The 23,488-nt window shown below is 41.2% G+C and overlaps 1 protein-coding gene across 3 annotated transcripts in view; it reads left to right on the plus strand.

Moving 5' to 3' along the window:
* Positions 1-23,488, plus strand: part of FMNL2 (formin like 2) — a 322,003-nt gene that overhangs the window by 249,439 nt on the left and 49,076 nt on the right. For all 3 annotated transcript variants that reach the window (XM_004577164.2, XM_012926267.2, XM_012926268.2), the window contains exons 7-9: positions 3,905-4,013; positions 8,402-8,478; positions 10,071-10,164. In XM_004577164.2, the coding sequence (XP_004577221.2) occupies positions 3,905-4,013; positions 8,402-8,478; positions 10,071-10,164 (280 nt within the window). The remainder of the gene's footprint in view (positions 1-3,904; positions 4,014-8,401; positions 8,479-10,070; positions 10,165-23,488) is intronic.

The raw sequence follows: 23,488 nt of genomic DNA on the forward strand, positions 1-23,488 counted from the left end.
TGCCAAGTGGATCAACCATGTGTTTTGCAGCACGTGCCTGGATATTGCTCTTGTTGACAAGCTAAGCCTTAATCCTTCATAGTAAAGTTATTATTGAGGGTAGTAAGTGACCCCTGTATGGGATTGAAGCAGAAAGTGTTGTCAGGATGATAGGATGCATGCATTTCACAAGGGATGGGCTGGCATAGAAGGTTATAAGCAGTACCTTTTTCTCTTGTTTACCCAACACATTGGCCACAGTCAGATTCAGGAGCAACAAATTGAATATGACTAGCTTGAATCCAGTAAAGAAACAGGGACCCATAGGGACCCATCTGATTCTCATGTCATTGATTGCTTGTTCCTTGGACTTCAGTTCTTACCTGTACAGAGGAAGTGTTGCAGTAAATGATGGGTCTTCTTTGCTACCAGTGGTGTGGTTTTTATCATGTTGTTATTGTCTTTGATAATGAGATTTTTGTAGCAATTCTGTGATGTTTAAAATTTGCTTTTTTATTTCTACTCTCTTTATAATAAACCAAAAAATTGGAGAAAGTAGTGTTTTAAACCAAAGGCCTGAAAAATGTGTATCTATTGTTTTTAAATATAGAATAGCATTAATAAATAAAATGCTCATTGTTTTAATGACATTGCATATATACCTTCAATAAGTGTATGACATACCATATTAAATATTTTAAATATATTTTAATTTTAAATATATTTTAGATGCTGATCTAAAACATATATATATACACACACACACACACACACACACACACACACACATATTTTTTAGACAGAGAAGGAGAGGGACAGAGAGAGAGAGAGTCGGCTGTCCAGTGATTCATTCCCCAAATCGCCACATTGGCCAGAATTGGTCAAGGCTGAAGCTAGGAACTTCATCTTTGTTTTCAATTGTCTGCTGCTTTCCCAGGCACACTATCAGGGAGCTAGAACAGAAGTGGAATATCTGGAACTCAAGCTGTGCTTATATGGGATGTGTTGGCTTAACTCACTCCACCAAAACACCAGCCACTATTGGTTTTTTTGCAGTCTAAAAAATATGACAAGGATATTTTGGCTTCTTACAAAAAAACTTACTACAAATTTAAAAAAAATTATTTACTTTTATTGGAAAGGCAGGTCATATTTACAAAGAAAAGGAGAAACAGATCTTCGATCTGCTGGTTTATTCCCCAAGTGGCAGCAACTGTCAGAGCTGAGCTGATCTGAAGCCAGGAGCTTCTTCCAGGTCTTCCATGTGGGTGCAGGGTCCCAAGGCTTTGGGCCATCCTCAACTGCTTTCCCAGGCCATAAACAGGGAGCTGGATGGGAATTGGAGCAGCCAGGATATGAATTGGCATTCATATGGGATCCCAGTACTTGCAAGGTAAAGATTTAGCCATTGAGCCATGTGCCCTGAGTGAAAATTACTACCATGTAGGTCCAGCGGTAGAGTAATAAACACAAGGAAGAAAAGTGTTGTTACTTTGTTTTTTAGAAACAAAGTTGAATGAGTGAGGTTAATCTACTTGGTGAAATAATTAAAATTTACGTGGAAGTGATGTAGAAATAGTGGGAATATGGAGAATAATCCTATATCATCTTAAATAGCAGCTTGTTTTAATCAGTGTTTTCTGTAGCCATTGCTACACATGAGTATAATTTCGCAAAGGAGAGGGTGGCATGAAGATATAGTGGTTAGGACCTGGCGGCGTGGCCTGGAGGCTAAAGTCCTCGCCTTGGGCATACCGTGATCCCATATGGGCGCCGGTTCTAATCCCAGCAGTTCCACTTCCCATCCAGCTCCCTGCTTGTGGCCTGGGAGAGCAGTCGAGGACAGCCCAAAGCTTTGGGACCCTGCACCCGCGTGGGAGACCCGGAAGAGGTTCCTGGATCCCGGCATCGGATTGGCGCAGCACCGGCCGTTGTGGCTCACTTGGGGAGTGAAACATCAGACGGAAAATCTTCCTCCGGCTTTCCAATAAAAATAAATGAATCTTAAAAAAAAAAAGATATAGTGGTTAAAGCTACCATTGCTGGCAATACCAACATCCCATGTGGACTTCAGTTCAAACCCTAGCTGCTCCACTTCTGATCCAACTTCCCACTGATGTGTCTGGGAAAGCAGCGAAAGATGGCCAAAGTACCTGGACCCTTGCCACCCATGTGGGAGACCTGAATGAAGCTCCAAGATCCGGTTTTCTCTCTTTGGCCTGCCGCAGGCCTGTCCATTATGATCATTTGGAGAATGAATCAGCAATGGAAGATTTCTGTCTTTTCCCTTATTTTTTTTTTTTGTAACTCTGTCTTTAAAAATAGCTTTGCAAAGTGTCATTGATTTTATTGGTAAGACTTTTTCTTCTTTTAAACTTAAATGGCTTTGTGGTACTTTACACCCATTGCTTTGAGTTGAAAGTGAAGACTTCTGATCAGGTACCGAGTACGGTTGGCAAGTGATTGCATTAAAGAAACAGAAACCTGAAATTAAAGTCAATTGAAGGGAAAGAAATTCGCATGTAGACGGAGACAGTCATTGACTCTGTGTTTACTGTTGGAAGTTTCAGTAACTCCTCTGAGACCTCCATTGAGGTGTGCCAGTGTCATACAATTGTATGTTGGGTGTTGAAGTTGAGCTTACTAACACCAAAATCTGAAATTTCTTTAACTCAATATCACTGCTTTGTATTCAGAACTGAATCATACCAGCTTCCTTTGCTTAAATGTTACTTCCAAGTGTCATCCAGCAGGAACACCTTGGATAAAGTCTCTTGTAAGTCATGTTAGCGAACTTAGGCCTTTGCATGTTCTTGGAGACAACTATCCTATTAAAAAGCTTTTCAAAAATTTATTCATCTCACTTGACAGTCTAGTACGAAAGTAATTACCTTTTTGTGTTCCGTAGTGTTTTTTAAATCTTCAGTTTTCAACTTCTCTCCTGTACCTTTGGAACTCTTGAAAGTGTCAACATTAATCATAGTTTGCTTTAAATTTTTTAATTAGTTTAAGAGGAAAGGCTTAATTTGACTTTGTGTATCATTTACGTCACCAACTCCCTTTATAGGAATGCCATTGAAAGTTTTGCAGGTTGCTTTCATTGCAGTCTTGGAGCAGCTGAGAAGGTTCATCTGTTTTGTGGCTCAGTGGCATAAACTTCAAGCTCATATCAAAGCTGTTAGTGCTGTCATCTTTGCTATATGTACCGTGTTTCCTTGATAGTTAGGTTGAACAGGTTTTGATTGGTCTGCAGAAGGAGAAAGGTGGCTTAGCCATGCAGAAGCTTTGAAACTAATTCTGACACTCTAACACACTGACACAAAAACTCTTTGAAATATCAGCCTATTTAGTCAGATTTTAGGTCAGGCATCAGGCTGTTGAAGCATGTCTATTCAGGTTTAAGGATCTGATATTACAGGCTATAATGAAAGTTGCTAAAGTACAATGTTGCCTAGGTTTGAATTCCAAAAAAAGTACTCCAGAGAGCAGTAATAAGAAGATATAATTAATTAAAGTCTGGTAAAGTAATTGGAGATTTCGGTATTGCTAGGTTTGAGTTTTACTGCCTCACTTTTTTTTCTTGCAAACACATCATGTCTTCAGTCACTTCTGTGCTGGTTTGGCCAGCTGATAAGATGTCTGGAATTGTTGAATCTAATGTACATTCTAATTTGTTAGGTACCCTGAATGTGGTTGACTTTCATCGTCCATGGTCTCAGGAGATGGTAACAAGCACACAGAATCATGAAATCACGTGGGCCTTAGCTCACAGAAGTAGTTTTGTGTGATGGATTTGCTGATGGTGGCTTTGACCTACAGTCCTCATTTAGGTGCAGATCAATTAGGTTCATTTTTTTTTAAGAGCATGTGTCTCTGCTGAGAAACTAATCTATCATTCTATGTAAATTCTCCTTCTTATTTGTAGATATAATACTTTGCCAAGCAGAAGAACACTGAAAAATTCAAGATTAGTGAGTAAGAAAGATGATGTTCATGTCTGTATCATGTGTTTACGTGCCATCATGAATTACCAGGTATGTTTGTGCTTATTGTTTTTAAAGAAAATATGAATTAGTTTGGCTTATATTTTTGTTCCCTTTGATTTATTTACATTATTTCTATCTGAAGTAAATATCACGCTGTAATGACCTCCTGCTGAAAAAGAAAGATCTAGTTCATTATAACCACTAAATTCTAATTCATTGCCAGTATTTTAGTTAACACTCCAAATGTGTTTGAAGGAGAGATATTTTCCTCCTACAGCAATAAATTTGCCTGAGTTCTTGGTTAACACTTGTGACCATTAAAAGCAGTAAGCTTATAGTTGTGGGCAGCAATAGAATAAGTAGAGTATGCTGGAATGAACTGACAGGCATAATGGGTGGGTCAGGATTCTCAAAGAGTTACATGGTGAACAGGCAAATTGTTGCAGTTGTCTGTCAGACTCAGTGGTCCCTAATCTTTCAAAAAAGTGCCTGGAAGACCGTCGTTAATGGTGCAGATTGCTTCCTTAGGTGATTGTGATGCAGTCTGATCCTGCTTGGGGAATACACTGGAGCTTTGTAGTAGATTTGTTCTAATAGCCAAGTGGACGATAGAGACTGAACTATCTCAGATGAGCCACCCGAATCAGAGGTACAGTTAGATAAGCAAAGCAGAGGTAACAGCAAAATAGAATTCAAATATTAAAATGGAATTTGATTTTGATTGATACTCATACTACTGGTGGCTCTAAATAGAAATGCACAATAAATACGTGGAGGGTTGGTATTAGCCTTGAAACTCGACATAAGTGCTCTGAAGTAAATGTGACAAGGAAAACATGCATTTGTTTTCCTTCTGATTAGAAAGTAATTTTTGAGCTTTGCCACACATGCTCTTTTCTAAGCACTCAGTAAGCACCCCAGAGAGACCAGAGATGATAAACGAATGTAGAGCTAAAAATCATAATGTTCGGGGCTTGGCAGCGTGGCCTAGTGGCTAAGGTCCTCGCCTTGATCCCATATGGCCGCTGGTTCCGGCAGCTCCACTTCCTCTCTATCTCTCCTCCTCTCAGTGTATCTGACTTTGTAATAAAAATAAAATAAATCTCAGAAAAAAAATCATAATGTTCTAGATAATAGTGGCTGAAATGAAATGCAAAACTGTGTTTAAAGTGTACATTTTATAGAGATTGGCAAATTTCCTCTCCATTTAACTCTTGGGGCAACTTAGTCACAGTGAAGTTAAATAATTTGTCAGAAACCCTGTAGCTAATAATTGGTGATGTTGAGATTTCAACCTAGAGAACCATTACCAAGTACTGTAGGAAAGTTAATCCCAAAACAGGAATATGGCGTGCCAGAGGAATGTGTTCAGTTTTAAGTAGAATAACCAGAAACGTGTCAGCAAAAATATAATATGTGGTAATCACTTGAGAAAGAGCAAAAGGGAAGGGGATACTAAGGAAAGTAGATTGTAGGCAGAAGGAAGAGCAATTCCAGATGCCCGAAGTCAGTAATGAGTCTAGCTTGGCCAAGTAGGAAGAAGGCCAGTCGGGCTAGATCACAATAAGTCAGAGAAGAACAGAAGGTGAAATCAGACATACTAGCAAATCCTACTTTTACACACACAAAAAGGTGACATTAGCTTTATTTTCAGTGGAAATGTATTAAAGGGTTCTCGGGACATGATTTGGCACTTGAATTTAGCATGAGCACTACAGCTTCTGTGCTTAGAATTGGCCATAGAGGGCAAAGAAAAGCTAGTCTAGAGGACTGTTAGCGGTAAAATAGGTGAACAGTGGTGATGGTTTGGAAGTGGAGGTGATGAGAAGTGGGCATATTCTAGTGTTACTTGTGTTGATGGCATGATGAGAGAATCAGAATCAGAGGGTGGCACCTGAGTTTTTGTCCTGCACCTGTGAGATGGAGTTGCCATGTACTACAATGAGGAAGACAGCAGATGAGCAGATTGGAAATTCTGTTTCTAGTAGTTAATTTTGAGACATCTACTGGACATCCTGGTAGTGATCTCAGATGGGTATTTGGATATGCCAATGTGGATTTCAAGGTGGATATTTATCCTAGTGATATACATTTGGGAATACTTAGCATGTGGGCAATATAGAAAGCCCAGAAGGGAGAATGATGTCTATAGGATAGATGAAGATGTGAAGAGGTCTACAATAGGAACTGTGACCACTCAGTTTAAATGTCAGGAAAAGGAGGAATATTGGCTGAAGAACCAGGGAAGTAGCCAAGGTGGCATAAACCAAGTGAGAGAAGTGGGATGTTTTAAGAAGGGATGCTGCTGCTAAGCCATGCAAAATGAGTGGTGAAAACTGGCCATTAGCTTTGACAAAGTATAGGACACTGGTGTTCAAGTAAGACCAGCTTCCTTGGTGTGGTCTCAAGAAAAAAAAAGAAATAAAATGAAACATAAATGTAAATTTAACATGGATAAGATAAATTAGCAAATGATTAATGGGCTAAGTGTAAATAGTAGAAGCTTGATCAAAAGAATAACATTATACCTATTAATGTAATGCTATGTCTGTTCAAACAACAAAGTAGAAAACTCATAGTTTTATGAAGAAATCAAAAATCTTTAAAAAAAAAAAAAAAAAGAACCTATGGGAGGAGAGGAATCACAGATTGCAAATGGTTAGACTGTACAGAATGGCAGAAACCGAGAGGCAGTAGCAGGTTATGATGTCCAGAGAGATTTTGTTATTTAAGATGAAGGATATTTTGCATCTTGTTTTTATATTATTACAGATGAATCAATAGAGAAAATGGAATAGGAGTATTTCTGGTAGAAAGGAATGGATTCAAAGACTAGCAAACGGTTGGACTTACATTGGAGCAGAGAATTCACTTTTTTAAAAAAAATTTATTTGGAAAGCAAAGTTAGAGAGGGAGAAAACAGGCAGAGAACAAACAAGCAAGTGAACTCCAATCTGCTAGCCTACTCCTTAAATGGCCGCAATGGCTGGGGCTGAGCCAGGCAGAAGCCAATACCTTCATGCTGGTTTCTCACATCCATGGCAGGGAATCAGGTATTTGGACCATATTCCACTGCATTTCCCAGGCACAAAGCCGGATCAGAAGTGAAACATCTGGGACTCAAATCAGCACCCATGTGTGATGCCAATGTTGGTTGCAGCTTAAGACACTATGACACGGGCCTGGTGGCGTGGCCTAGTGGCTAAGGTCCTCGCCTTGAATGCGCCAGGATCCCATGTGGTAACCGGTTCTAATCCTGGCAGCTCCATTTCCTCTCTGTCTCTCCTCCTCTCTGTATATTTGACTTTGTAATAAAAATAAAAGTAAATCTTTAAAAAAAAAAAAAAAGACACTATGACACAACAGTAGTCCTAAGAATTCACTTTAAGGAGGAGAGGAGGAAGCCGGCCACAGATCTATGTGGAGGGAGATTTGAAAGATTTTTTTCTAATGTTATGAATTTTTGCATTGTTAGGGTGAATAAGGCCATGAACAGAGAATGAATTTGGAAGAGAAACAGCAAAACCTTAGCAGAATCAAGAAAGATTGAAGCTGTTGTTGAATTTCTTTATGTAGGAGGCTTAGGTGGCAGAGCAGGGCAAGTTCTTCTGCCCCATAGGTGCTGATAGGCATTGCTCAGAGAAGGGACTAGATGCAGTGTCTGTCAGCCCTGGCTGTGCAGGGTGATACCTTGAATGTTTAAATAAGATTCAGGTGCCAGGACTGTGTCCTGCAGAGTTGAAATAGGTTGAACTGATGTGGTTCTTTGAAAATCCGTTCAGTGAGGCCTGGCGCAGTGACCCAGCAGCTTAGGTCCTTTCCTTAACGCACTGGGGTCCAATATGGGCGCCGGTTCTAATCCCAGCAGTTCCACTTCCCATCCAGCTCCCTGCTTGTGGCCTGGGAAAGCAGTGGGGGACGGCCCAAAGCCTTGGGACCCTGCACCCTCATGGGAGACCTGGAGGAGGTTCCTGGCTTTTGGCTTCGGATTGGCGCAGTACTGGCCATTGCGGTCACTTGGGGAGTGAACCATCGGACAGAGGATCTTCCTCTCTGTCTCTCCTCCTCTCTGTATGTCAGACTTTGCAATAAAAATAAATAAATCTTTAAAAAGAAAAAATCCGTTCAGTGTTTTGTTTCATGTAGTCTTCAGGCCATTTTAATGAGCAGCCAAGATTGAGACTCATTGGCTTTCAACTTTTTATCATTTAAATCAATAGAGACATATGCTTCATTCTTGATGAAGATGGTCTCTGGATAGTGGCATTACTCATGACATTTTTTAGAGGCAAATATGTTCTAACACAATGCAAAAAACACCTACATGCATGATAATGTAAGTTACATTACATAGAACTTTGAAGGCTTATCGATTTGTTTTCATCAACATGTACTGTCTCCTAATGCTTTGTTACGCTTTTTTTCTCACATTTCAGTATGGTTTCAACATGGTCATGTCTCATCCACATGCTGTCAATGAGATTGCACTAAGCTTAAATAACAAGAATCCCAGGTAAGCTTCCTTGGTAATGTACAAGTCTAAAGCTAACTGGGGAAAACTGAGAGCCAGTCAGCACTTAGTCAGGTTAGATCTTCAGAGTCTTCAAGGGTAACTCTGGCCTTGACTGTGTAAAACTCTTCCTTTTAGCCAGTGACTTTTCTCACATACAACAGAATTGAGTAACTGGTGCTAATTCTACGGTTTCACTGTTCATGTTTTCAATTCCCTGGTACCCAGATCCTTGCTGATAAATTTGATGGGAAGAATGAGGTTGCTGGGAGAGTTTTAATATAAGATGTAGCTACACCAGTTAATGGTGAAAGCTAATAAAAATCATGAGCCATACTTTACTTCTTTTACATATGTAGCTTTAGTTAGCAGATGCACCAGTAAACACAAATAAGTGTGTACATCAATATCCTTTTACAGAAAGTGATTTTTTTGTAAATGCCAGCACTATGAATTACATCCTAGATTCCCTTTGGAAACCTGTTTTCATCCATTTATTTTAGTTACTCTTTTTTCTGTTCTCATGAGGCATCAAATGTGTGATTCTTTTTCATCAGGTTCTTCTATATATAGACTGACTGAATATTTGAACACTGCTAATTCAGCTCAAAAATCTGATGATAAACCAGGTCTTTTTTTATTTGTAGAACATTGTAAATTATAGATTTCCATTTAGATGAAATTATTTTCTCAGACTTCCCCTGATTGATCTTTTGTGACTTTGCAGTTCTTCCTTAGCTTATTGGAGACCAGAGTTTTCATGTGTCTATTTCTCTACTTTCTACTATAGAGAAGTCATTACTCATTTTTTTACTCATTTTTCTCCAGTTTACACTGTGTAAGAGGGGTCTTTGTTTAGAGGTTGGCAAGGCATTTTATTTCAGAATAAAATAAATTAAATAAATACATAAATAAAATAAACTAACGTGATCTTAGGTTGAGGAAGCAATGATGTCTCTTTCTAAGATGTGGCAGTAGTTTTCCTTCCAAAAAGACTTCAGAGGCATTTTATTTTCCTGAGTGAGAGAGAATATTCTTTTATTAATACAGCTGTAATTTAGCTCCTTCCAGATCTCCCGCCCATGAAGAAGAAATGTCAGCTAGGCCTGTGGTATCATGGGAGATCTTTCTGGCTCCATCCACAAATAAGCAGATTGAAGATGGAGGTCATTAGTTCCAGTTAATTTTGAAGTTTTTCCACAAAAACTGTACCTCTGATTGTAAAGCCAGCGAAAATATTTAACCAATGGCTCTTCTATGTTTTCCTGAGTTTCCTGTTGATTCTAGCTTATTAGTAAACATTTTTCAGCTAGAGGACGCCGAGTCACGTAATGATAGCGCTGAGGGACTGTACTTCTCAGAATTAATTTTCATTAGTCATGTCTGATGTGGGGGAGTGACAACCATGTGGCACATAGATCACAGGGTGCAAAGGCTTGGTTGGAACTATGCCTTAATGCTGCACCTTTGTAAATAATTTGAATAACTCTGGCAAGTGTTTTAGTATTCACATATTCCTGTGGGAGGGAAGAACAGCTGATTCATCCTGTCACTTTCACTGATGGGTGTTTTCTTTTGTCCTCTCCTTTTGACAGAACAAAAGCCCTCGTCTTAGAATTGTTGGCAGCCGTTTGTCTTGTCCGAGGGGGACATGAAATCATTTTATCAGCCTTTGATAACTTCAAGGAGGTAGGATGTGCGCTGTGGTTTGGTAAGACGGCTCACACAAACATCTTGTATCTGGGTGTCTTCAAACAAAGTAATTTACCTTTTCATTTATCCAAGTGTCTTAGGAATTTTCTCAAACATTCCTGGGAGGAAAATGATGGACTTAATATACAGATCTTAAGTGGACGGACTAAGTGTTCTTTGAGTGTCTTATTTCCAAAATAAGATAAAGAAGTGTTTCTGGTCTCACTTTCCTTTGGAAAGCATGGCCTAGCCCTGTTTGAAAAAAAAAAGGTTTTGTTCCGTGTGTGGTTTTCATTCGGAATGATATGTGATTATTCAGCGTACAAGTTTTTTTTTATAGGTGGCAAAGAGCCACTCTTTTTTAAGATTTATTTTTTTATTTTTATTACAAAGTCAGATATACTGAGAGGAGGAGAGATAGAGAGGAAGTGTAGCTGCCGGGATTAGAAGCAGCAGCCATATGGGATCCCGGCGCATTCAAGGCGAGGACCTTAGCCACTAGGCCACGCCGCCGGCCCAGCGTACAAGTTTTAAGCACTCTTTCATCATGTTTAATCCTCTGAGGTCTTATTTATTCTCATGGCTATATTAGAGGCTACTAGAAAAACCTGTCAAATACAGAGTGATTTTTAGGAGTTTGTAATCATAACTGTTTAGTCCCATCTCAGACAGACAAAAGACCATTGATGTACATTCCTGACAGCAAAGACAAACTTCCAGCAAAAATGGAATCAAGTAGATATAAATGATATGGGTACCAGGCATATTACCCTGAAGCATCAAGGCATCTTGATAAAATCAAGACCAGCTCTTTAGGGGCAGAGACCAGTGTTGTGTAGCCAAGAATAGTGCCATTTTCTACCCCAAGCAGGTACCTAACAGCTAACGCTGCTTGGATATGGGAAATTCCATAAGGACTCCATGAAGGTGCCTTGTTGGAGCAGGATCTACAACCAAATGTTGTATTATCCTGAGAGCGCCAAGTGCTTCTGGATTATACTCAAGTTGTCAGAGTTCTTTCATCTTTGCTGTTGTAGAACAAAGATAATATTTGCTGCTCACTTATGGAATGCCAGGGCTGTATTAGAGACATACATGACATTTGGTTCTATAGTATGCGCTTAGAGCCAACCCTCACTAGTTCCATTTGATAAGAGGATAAACATTGATTGCTATGGTCATCTCCTTGTTGGCAGAGCTGGGATCATCAGAATTTGATGCTTCTGATCCTGAACTTCATAAAAGTGTAATAAACTCTGGGCCCAGTGGCATGCACCATTCTTGAGGGAAAGAAGGAAGATGCTGAAATAATCGAGACTTCAGGGTCATTCCTCCTATTCCTGCATCTTTGATAGGATAGATGATTGCAGTTGCTGTGTATGTGTGAAAGAAACCCTGTGATGCTGTATTACAGGCATGGAAGTTGCAAAATTATGCAAAGGATAAACATTCCTCTTGCCTCCCTGCCCCCAGTCAGTGCTTGAGGATCATCACATTATCTGTTTTGTTAATGCCAGCTGTAAAGAATTCACTATTGTCTTTTTTATCTATTCAGCCCTAGTGACAGTGAACAAATGTCCAGTTTCTAAGAGAATGGTGCTAAGTAAGAGAATCTTGACAATCATATTCTGGCTTCCAAAACAAATAGACCTTAGAGACAAGAATGTGTGAATGTTGTGTGAATGTTTTTCCATGTGATGTATAAACGTATAACTTTTGCATTTATATCTACTGAGGTCGGTTTGGGTGGGTGGGGTTGGATATGGAGGAGAAGCAGATGTGCTGTTAGTGTAACTCCTGAGTCTCTATCATTAGTTCCTATTTGGAAACTCTCTGTAACACTATACAGTTATTACTGACTCTTGTTGCAATATGGATCATGCTATAACAAGCATCCACTGAAACTTCAGGTCACATTATATGCTTAAGATAACACTTTTTTAGAATCAGAATTAAAGCCAATAATTGATGGGTTCAATGTTGATTTTGTTTTCTCGGGTAGGATAATATGTTTTTCACAGATAGACTTGGCACACATACATACTTGCAGAATTTAGTTATAGTTTTCTTATCAGTGTTGTATATACTTTTGGTGTATGGCTCATCATTTAGAGCATCAGATATGTTTAGTGGAAGAAAAAAAGTTTCCTGGATTAATATGTTCACTGGACAATAGTACTGCGAGCTGAATGAATGTTGACTTTGGATTTCTAGGGTTTTAATCAAAACCTGCCTTGTTTCTGTAGTTATTCATGACTAATGCCAGCTGTCTAGGTTTAGTTTCTTGTTGGTCCAGGTAGTTGTATGTGAGAAGAACTTTATTGTATAGGAGAAAGGTCAAGGGCAAAAGTAGTGCTGTATGTACCCATGACCTGCATTCAACTTGAAGCTGTGATGTGCATGTGGTCAGCCTCGTAGCCCTGTGAATGAAGACAAACAGGACCCTGCTCCAGCAGACTGTTCTTATGAAAAACTCAAAAGAGCAGCATCTTCCAACTCATTCAGTCTTAGGGTTATTACAATCTTAGGATCACTTGCAGCTCTGTCTAGTTTAAATCTCATATTTTTCCTCTCCCTTCTTTACATAAAAAGATTTTTTAAAAACTTACATCATGATAAAGGATGTTTAATTTTTTACATTTTTATTTAAAATTTTTTAAGTCAATATATCATTGACATCTTATGGCTTTAGGAAGGCCTGTAGCTAGGTATTTAAGCCAAGTTGCCTTCATGTTTTAGGCTGTCTGTACATAGAGGGTTTGCATCAGAGAATCTCGTGGTTGAGAGGGTGCCGTTCTGGAATTCCAGGGATTGGATTCAAAAAGAGCCTTAGCCTTTAAGGAGGTTGTTTGTTAAGCTTTTCATTTTTTTGAGTAAAGCTTTTCATTTTTTCGAGTAAGTTGGAATTCTATTCTTTCTGCTAAGAATGACGGGATTAGCCCTGTTTTTTAACTAGCAGGAGCAAGGTCTTGGACTCAGTATCTATTTTTTGTAAATCACATAACATTCTAGAGTAGCCAGATTCTTGGGGTTTTGGGTCCTTGTTTAGAACACAGCCCAAGTGCAATTTGTCAACAGAGGGCAAAAGGGATTTTAAGGATCATGAATCTGAGTATAAAATAGTGGGATTTTTTCCCCTTTGTGTCTATTTAGCTAAAGCCCAGTCTTCTAATTAACTCAAACTTTAATTAAAGGAAGATACTTTTTTGCTCTTGGTGGGTTTTTATGTATGAGGACATGATTCTGTCACATTTCCATTAATCAGAATCCCAACAAGTTCAGGTTTCTGTTTTTTTGTTTTGTTTTGTTTTGTTTTGTTTTTCCCAGCAAATCTTGGCATGTTGTGTAATACCTGAAACACCTGCTTTAGGAAAAAAGAGTACCTCAAATTCAATGCCACCTGACAATGGGAAGGCCTGGCTTACTGTGAAAGTTGAGGTTAAGACCTAATCTTGATGTCACTAAGCGACAATATTTGTTGCCACATTGCATGTGGTGCTGCTTGAATTATAATTACATAAATTCTGATGATTAGTTTATACCCTATGTGGATTGTGATATGCCTGAACACTTGAGTGTATTGGATAGATGGAAACTAAATGCTTAGTAGTCAACTATTTTGCCCTGTTAAAATATTTTTTTAATGAAAGGAATTAATACATCTAGGGGGTCTTCTTTCCATCAGGCCCTGAGACCACCAAGAGGTGAGGTGACAGTATTCTTCTGCAACAGAAACATTGGGGACACACCGGTGGTGAAGAATGTCCATTTATTTTACAGAAGTCACAAGCTTATGTAGGTTGGGGAAAGGCAGAAGGCGGTCCCAACAGTACTTCCACTCAAAAGCAACATTGTGACTGGCTAACAGATATGTCTATCTCTCTCAACTCTCCAATGAAGTTAAAGGACAGGAAGCACAGGAAACACAGAAAGCTGTGTCTCAGGGCCAACTCATTACCTGCTGAAAAACAGGATGAATGTAACAGTTGACTTCCTAGAGTTGTTTACAAAGGAAGCCCTAGTACAGTTCCTTAAAGGGGCAGGGAAGAGAAACTGGGGTGCAGCCCATCGCTCTTACTGCATGCTTAGCGAACAGGCCATGTTGGGAACTCAGCCAGGTACAAAGTGTGCCATGTGCCTATGGCCTCCCATATGGGCCAGGCAGGTGGAGATCCAGAGGCAATCTCCCACAAATACATCTGGTTTTTTTTTTAATAAAGTAATTTATTTCATAAACAAATGCAATGGATTAGAAAGAGCAATACCTTTGAAAAGTCCCCTATGCTCAGTGTTAGTTCTGTTAAACCATCCTTTGAACTTCACCATGGAAACACAGTTACCTTATTGAACACTCCCACGGCCATATGCAGATTGAGCCCTGATTCAATCACAGAACCGTCCACTTTGGTGAATAAACTATGTCAAGTGTAACTTGCACAGAAAATGGTACTTCCATGTTATAAACTGCTTTCTCTAAATGTATCCCCCCCAACACCACTTTTTTTTATTTTTAATTCATTAATTACATTGTATTATGTGACACAGTTTCATAGGTACTTGGATTCTCCCCACCCCTCCCCAAACCCTCCCACCATGGTGGATTCCTCCACCTTGTTGCATAACCACAGTTCAAGTTCAGTTGAGATTCCCCCATTGCAAGCATATACCACACATAGAGTCCAGCATCTTATTATCCAGTCAAGTTTAACGGCTTCTTAGGTACACCCTCTCTGGTCTGAAGACAGAGCCAGCAGAGTATCATCCCGATCAATTAAAAGCTCCAGCATACCATCAGCAAAAATTTACATCATTATGGAATTAATTGACATAGTAATGAGTAACCAATATGTTAAAAGTAAATGCGAGTTTTTAACCACCTTCTGTGACCACCTCATTGACATTTCAATTTTAGTTTATACACAACATATAACATACAAACATAACATGTTATACATAACATCATATCATCTTAAATTAAGGCAAACATGCCAACACCACTTTTTTAAAAAGTAGCATTTTTTAGAAAGTGTTAAAACTTAGGATCAGCAACCAAACTTGGTACTCTTTGGGAAAAGATCTCTTGAAAAGGAGAATTGGTTGTAGTGAGACCCCCCCACCTACTTCCAGCTACCATCTTTAATATGAAGGTACATCTGTTTTTGTTGTTGAGACATCTCCTGGTAAAATTTCTAGTCCTGAAATGAGGATGAGAACAAGGAGTTGTCTCTCTTTTTCTCCCTATTGGCTGATTTAACCATTTGGAAGGAAATAAAACTGGTTTCCTCCTTCAGTTGATTTCTTTTTTAGTTGTGTGGCAGTGTATTTATTTTTTAGCATTGGGTCTACCAGGTCAAAAAAATAGATTTGAAGGAAAGAACACTCTCTCTGGTATTTGAATCAACTCCAAGCCATGTTCACAAGAAACTGAAACTGCCTCAGATGTGTATAGAGGAGGAAAAATTGATTGAAAGGATGTTGAGAAAAAGCACACACTTAAGGAAGCCTGGAGAGCTAGTCTTGGGAAATGGGCAGGCAGTCCTGACTGTGGCTGATTTCTGCCTGTGTCCTTGACACTGAGTCACCATACACACTATTTGGAGTTCTGGTTATACTTTTTCTCCTCTCCCAAATGACATGGACTGTCGTTAGCAATGCACTTGGTCCTGATAATGACACCTTCTGGTTAAGGACGTCAACCAGCCCACACTTTAGATTTATTGACATGGTATTTCATCCAGTTTCCCTTAAGTCATCAGTTTCTAGAGATCATCAACCTAGCTGAGAAATCGCCTTATTTTGGAAAACTGTCTCCAAAACTCTTAAAAAAAAAAAGGTTCTTGTTTGAAATGAAGAAAGTACTGTGGCCCAATACTCCTTGCAGAGGAACTTCGTACTGTGTCATTGGTGGTAAACCCCTGTGAGGACCTGGAGTCACCAGCCCTTCCGTGCTGCTGGGATTCAGCAGCAGTTCTCATCATGTTTCTGTTAATGACAGTAGCTGACTTAAGTGAAAAGGCCTTCATTTGGTTGCTGATGGCACAGCCCCCTCCCGAGTTTGACCTTGTTGAACAGATAGATGGAGACTTGTGAAATCAGACAGTCAAAGCCACCTGCTCTGTGTGTGTAGCTCTCTTGATAGTAGCTGTTTGTTAGAGGGCTCCTAAGAAAGCTAATGTGGTTTAGCCACTGGGCATCTGAAAGCACTTGTGCTGCATGTTATTAGGTTGATTTAAGAAAGTGTCAAATTGTATTTAGAGTAGACAAATTGGGCAGGAAGGAGAGCAGACATTTTGGTGTGCTTCCAGCGTCTGAGTCTGATCCCATTTTATCTAACTCTTGAAGATCTGAGGATGTAGAATTGTAAATCCAGTATACAACCTTCTGGAAAACTCCATCTGTGGTTGAATTTTTAACATGGAGAGAAGATTATTTCTTTTGGTCTCTTAAAGTCTTGAACTATGGGGAATATAGTCCTACTGTGTGTATGCATTTTATTAAATCAGACCTGAAGCATATTGACAACATTCACCAGGACTCTAATCTAGCCGTCCATTTTCCTAGGGCTGGGAAGCAAAAGTATAATCTTCTGTGGTATTAATTTTAAAACTCAAATTTTAAAACTTAAGATGCAGAGAGAGAGCACCCATCTGCAGATTCATTCCCAAATGCCTACAATAGCTGAGCTAGGAGGGGAACTGAAGCTGGGAGGTAGGAAATCAATCCATGTCTCTCATATGGGCGGCAAAAACCCAGCAACTTGAACCATCACTGTTTCCTCCCAGGGTCTGCATTAGCAAGAGGTTAAAATTAACAGCTCAAATTGCATATTAAAACCAGGAACTCTGATATGAATGGCAGATGCCTTAACTGGGGTTTTAACCACCAGGCTCAATACTTGTCCTAAGCTATTAATTTTTCTTATCTGTTTATTAATGGTTGTGGTTACTGTCAATAAATTGTAAAACACCTAAAAGTTAGATTTATTAGGCTCATGACCTCTGTGGATTAGAAATGCAGGCTGGCATGGCAGGGATTGTCCATCTGTTTTGTCTTAGGCTTATTCAAGAAGAAACAGTTGTCTGGGGATAGGCATTCATCCTCTGTGTCTCTAGTTTAGGGCTGAGATACTGCAAAGTTTGGATTCAACCGTAGTACCTTCTTGTGGCTTGGGCTTCTCACAGTCTGGCACGGGACTTCTGAGAGTGTGACTGAGCAAAAGAAGAATGAGTGAGTGAACCCTAGGAAGAAGTGCCTGAGAGCAAAGAGTCAAAAAGAGTAGCACGTGGGCTTAGAAGTCATGCATGGACCTGTGTTTAGGCTGTGTGCATTAAACCACTGCCTACACTGCTAGCATTCCTTTTAAGCTCTACTTCTCATTCTGTTCCCTGCATGCCTAATACCTGGACCCATGTCACCCACATGGAAGACCTGGATGGAGTTCCAGGTCTAACCCAGCCCTGATGTTTGGCAGGGGGATGAGGGGAGGGAGTAGTATCATTTGGAGAGTGAACCAGTGAACAAAAGATCTTACTCTTTCTGTGTCTCTTCCTTTCTCTCTTTGTAGCTCTGCCTTTCAAATAAATCAGTAAATCTTTAAAAATAATAATAAATTCTGTCTTATCCATGCTATTGGTTAGCGGTGAGACACGAAAAAGACATTTAAGAAGGCAGAGGCTTCACTCTTCAATGATTGGATCTCAGAGCCATGGACAAAACCACATGTGGCACACAGTCCACTTCAGGAACTGGAGAGGAGTTAGCAACCAACTCACAGTTCCTCTTCTGTTTACTTTCGTGTCCAACTCAGCCCACCTCAGGACAGAAATCTTTTCAAACTTTCCCACCAGAGCTACCTAGCATGATTACTACTTCTTACAAGCAATTGTACAATTAATTCTTGAAAGAGAAGGTTCTTATAGGATTCCCATGTTCATGAACATGATTTCCACGTTCATTTTCTGGTAATAGACTATTTCTTTATACTTTAATAAGAAGTGAAGGTTGATGCCTGTTGGATATTGAGGGGTGAGTCATGCTAACTTGCTGAGAAAGAATTGTACTTTCTGTGTGTCAGAAACATTGATAAATACTGAAAGTACAAAAATGAAAGATGAGCTAGTTGAAGAAACATTTAAGTACATTTCAACAGCTATAATGCCAGATTCTTTGACAATAAATACAGGGTACTGTATGAGGAGGAGCCAAGACAAGGGAAGAGAAGGAGGGTAGGTTCTCAGTAGGAATGGGTGCATGTACTCAGATTTGCCTTGTATTAATTTCTTGATGCTAAAACAATCAAAAAAGGGTAGATAGAAAACAGAGAGGTGAATCTTCCACCCATCACTCCCCAAATGGCTGTTAACAACCATGTTAATATGCCAGAGACCCTTAATCCATGTCTCCCCACAAGGTGGAAAGAGCCTACATATGTGGGCCATCTTTGCCTGCCTTCACAGGCACAGTAGCAGAGAGTTGGATTGGAACTAGAGCAGTCAATCAGGACTAGAACCTGCACTAATGTGAAATGCCAGTGTCACAGGTCATGGCATATACATATCGGCCCTGTAATAAGCCCTGAGATGAAACTAAGGATTTGGGTGTGTATGTTGTTTAGAGTGTTTTGAGCAGTAATAATTCCTTCATTTGATCAGAATGTTCCTGTTATACAGGTTAGATTTTGCTGTCATAACATTTTGTGAGGCTACTTCTTGTCTTTCCTAAAGCTGTTCCTTTGCTTGACACTTGCCCCAAACTAAAGCTGTGATTATGACCATATTTTCTTTAGAACTTACCAAACGAAGATCACAACTTTTTTTTTCATTGATTACATTGCATTATGTGACACAGTTTTATAGGCACTGGGCTTCTCCCCAACCCCCACCCCAAGGTGGATTCCTCCTCCTTGTTGCATTACCACAGTTCAAATTCAGTTGAGATTCTTTCATTGCAAGCATCTACCAGGTATAAAGTCCAGCATCTTATTGTCCAGATAAGTTCATCAGTTTTTTGGAGAGACCATCTCTGGTCTGAAGGTAGAGCCGGCAGGGTGGTTTTGATAGTTCAACAGATTTGAATTGCTGCCACTCTCACCACTCCAAGCACGATGCGGTCGTTGGAGAATCCACTGATTGATATAGTCCATCACAGAGTCTCCATTTGCCCAGTATTTTCATTGCCAACATATAGCTGAGGTGGTTGATTGACTTGTTCTGTCCTCTGTCATTTGATGGTTAGCATTCTGAGTCTGAAAGCTCGATTGAGGGGATCCCCAAAGAAACTTTGTCTGAGGTGTTCCCAGACGAAATTCTTGTATGTACTAGCAAGCACAGGGCCCGGCACAGTCCATTGCCCCGATCAGCTGGAGGTTGCAGTTGCTGGGTTGGTTCTGTTTCCATCCCTGTCTTCCACTGGAACCAGTGGGTGTTTGCAGTCCAGCCTGGTTCTGCCCAGCATATACTCGGCCCTCACATAAACGAGTGGGGGCTGCAGCCCAGCCGGAGCGACCCACAATAACCCCCACCAGGCGTGCCCCCTACCCTGGTTTGCCAGTATGTGTGGCAGACTAGTCCAGTCTGTCCCACATCCCCTTCTGCTCTCATACATGTCAATGGGTATTAAAACCTTGTTCCATCTAACCAGCTCAACTATCCAGCCTTCACGGATGTTGTTGGGTGTCTCTCTGTCTAGCCCCCCCAGCCCCTGTCCTAGTTTTGGTGCACTCCCATGGGAGTAGTAACCCAAGAGGGAAGAGCCCACTATTTCCCTCCCAGGTCACTCCCACTCCCAGATTATGCACTCTCCAGGTGGTTCTGTGGTTTAACTTGACAGAATTAGACCCCAGTGCCAGCTTCTGCCAGCTGATGCTGTGGCTAAGCCCAAACAACCCTCACCCACTCTAATTGTAGATTGCACCAGTAGGAATAATCAGCCCAGCCTGGTTTTTCCCTGATCTGGTCCACATGAGGTACACAGGTGCTGTAGCCCTTCCTAGTCTGGTCTACCCCCATCCCAGCTCATACTGTCCAGTGGGAGTAGCTGTCCAGCAAGGGAACCACCCCTTATTCCCTTGCCGGTTCTGCCCCCTCCCTTCCTGGTTCTCATGTGTGCTGGTTGGGTGCTGCGGTCACATCTGGCACAGGCAACCTCACCTTGGCATTCCGTGTTGTGTACTGCTTTTGTCGCGACCAAACCTGGCTCGACTCACACTCTGTTGTGGCGTTTGGATTTGCCAGTGGATGACGTGAACTGATTCAACCTTGTCTGCCCCCAACCCATGCCAAATGTATGCCAGTGAGACACTTTCCATGGGCTCTTGGCTGTTTCCTTCCATGCTTCTTGTACTTACCTGCGGGGTCTGTGTCCTGCCAGAGGAGTTGCCCGGGCTCCTCTATCAGAACCCCTCCAAGTGACAGATTTCGCGCATACCAGTGGGTCCATGAGCCAGCACTACTCAGTTCACTTCCTGTCCTAGCAGGAACAGTGGCTTTTCCTAACTGACCTTCAACCCATTCTGGTTCTTGCTGTTGGATGTTTCAGCCCAGCCACGGCTCGTCCATACCCACATATAGCTCATATATGGCTTAGTTGGGGTTGAGACCTTGCTTAGTTCGTCCCACATCTACCCTGGTCCTCCAGAACACCAGAAGGTGTTGCAGTCTGGCCTGGCCTGGTGCGTCCAGTCCCAGTCCACACTAGTGCCAAGGGAGACTACAACTGTATCGTGACCAGAACGCAGTCCCATTCCAGCTCATGCGCCCCTTGGTGGGAACCTCCACCCAGCTAAGGAGTCCCCTTAGTCCCCCCAACCAGGCCTGTTCCCAGCCATAGATCGCACACATGCCAGTGGTTGCTCTGAGTCAGCTTGGCACAGCCCCTCACCTGTGGCGACCCCTGCCTTAGACACTGTGGCTCAGCATCCATGGCTCACGCAGACCAGTTGGTGCAGAAACCTAGCTGGGCATGTCCTGTGCTCCAACCTGGTTTCCAGTTACTTGTGGGCTAATGTTTGTTCAGTACTGCCCGGTGCACCCGTTCCATCGCCTTTTCATACATTGACGAGCCGTTGGTGCAACTTTTCCCAGCCTGTCCAACCCCCAGGTCCGGACCACCTGTTCACCAGTGGGAGCTATTCCTCGTCAGGGGAGCTTCCCAAGTTTCTCCCCTGATCCCCTTCCAGACCCAATTCTCATACATGCCACTGGGCTTTAGGCCAGTGCACGCCGCAGTCCGACCCTCCCCTTGGCCCTGCTTGAGCTGGTGAACGTTGCACTCCGGCCCACCCCACACCCCACTCAGGATGCACACTCAAGCGCCGCTGCCCCGACTAGTCCAGACTGCCATCGGTTCTCCAATCTGTGATCAATGGCAGACTCTCCAGTCACTCCTAGCTTAGTCTACCACCTCTCCATCTCTTGAAGTAACCTGTGGGGCTAGAATTTCCATAGGATTTGGCCCACACCTCCCTCCCAGAATCTTCCCCTGGATTTTGGTAGGGCTTTGCTACAGCAGCAGATGGCAGAGACTGGCACTGGGGGCAAATTCTACCAAGTTAAATGCCAGAACCACCTGGAGAGTGCGCAATCCAGGAGTTGGAGTGACCTAGTAGGGAGATAATGGGCACCTCCCTTGTGGGTAACTACTCCCACTGGTGAGCACTAAAACCAGGACAGGGGCAGGGTTGCTAAACAGAAAGGCACCTCCCAGTATGTGTGTGGGCTAGATAGTAGGCTGGTTGGGTCGAAGTAGGCTTCAATGCCCGTTGATAAGTTCCAAAGCTTAATGGGAGGTGGAACAGACTGAACTAGCCTGCAGTACATGCTTGCATGCATGGGAACTAGGGAAGGGAGCAGGCCTCGTGGGGGTTATGGGGAGTTGCCCCAGGTGGGCAGCGTGAGGACCGAATGTGAAGTGGGTAGGATCGAGCTGGACCACAATACCCATTGGTCCAAGTGGATGACAGGGCTGGAAATAGAGCTGGCCCAACGAAGACTGGTCACATTGGACAGGGCCTTGACATTAACAAACACGCTAGAGAACTCTTTGGAACTTGTAGGGATTTGTTGAGCAAGGCTCTTTCTTTTACCAAGGAAAAAAACAGAGAGCCAGGGCAGTTTGACAGAAAATATAAGGCATATATCCTTTTCCACAAAGTTTTGTTGTCTTGAGAATAGTTAAGGCTAATTTTCACAGTGATTGATTACAGGCTAAATGTACACAAAGGTTAAAAGAAGACTGTAATGGAGAATTAAGAATTGTATTTACATTCTTATTATATCTGATTATAACTTAAGCCAGGTTTAAAATTATTGACAAATAATGTGCTTATTGGCCTTCCCTTCTTGTTTGAGTCAAGTTCAAAATTCATTTGAAACTAAACACTTATAAACATGAGCCCATTTTGTATTTATGTGGGGTCCAAAGTCAATATATAAGGGTTTTGTTTGGTTGGTTTCTTCTAAACTATCAGTCACCTCAGAAGGAAAACATGAGCAGCATTTGTGAACCCATTATGTTTTCTTCCATGCTATAAACAGTAAATTTGTTGTCTATATAAATGTGTAGAAATACTGAGACTACTGTTAATTTTTTATTTCATAAAAATTCCATGACTTAGCTGTTGTTTTTTTTTTCAGTACTGACCAGCTATTGTGTATTATTTTACTATTTGTCATATACTGTGTGAAGTAAGAATAAGGAGGAGAGGAGCTCAGCATAAATGAAGGAGCTGACAACTCTGGGATTTGTATGCAAACCCCTTGAACACAGTTCATATGCAACCTTACAGAACACATCATCACATCCCATGTATTTTCTGCACATGCTCTTACATTTTCTGCAATTTTCTACCCAAAAATGAACCCAACAGGAGTATCATAGATTAGGTTGTTTGTGCAGAGCCCAAACTGGATGCTGAGCAGGAAAGAGACTTAATTTGATAGGAAGAGTTCTGGGGATAGAGGGATCGGTAACAGATCTCAGCGATGGTGTAAGTCAAAATGCCTGTGTTGGTTAACCAAGAAAAATATCTGACTTGGCTCCTGTAAAAGCCAAATATGAGGCAGATGAAAAGGGGAATGCACTGAGGAAGGGAATACATCAGCAGTTGCTTAGTAATTTTGTGAAATGTTTTTTATACGTTTGTGTATTCCATTTGATTCTATAGTTATCTGAGAAAGGCATTTTAATGTGGCATTAGCCTTGGAGAGTAATTAGGCTTCATGTAAAACATATTAAAGGCAAGAGATGCTAAGTTTGGAATACTAGTTGTTTAGTTACTCTATAATTGGCCCTGGACCAAATTTGTGCCGATGACAGTGGAAAT

Source organism: Ochotona princeps, chromosome 5, assembly GCF_030435755.1.
Source record: "Ochotona princeps isolate mOchPri1 chromosome 5, mOchPri1.hap1, whole genome shotgun sequence".
Lineage (NCBI taxonomy): Eukaryota > Metazoa > Chordata > Mammalia > Lagomorpha > Ochotonidae > Ochotona > Ochotona princeps.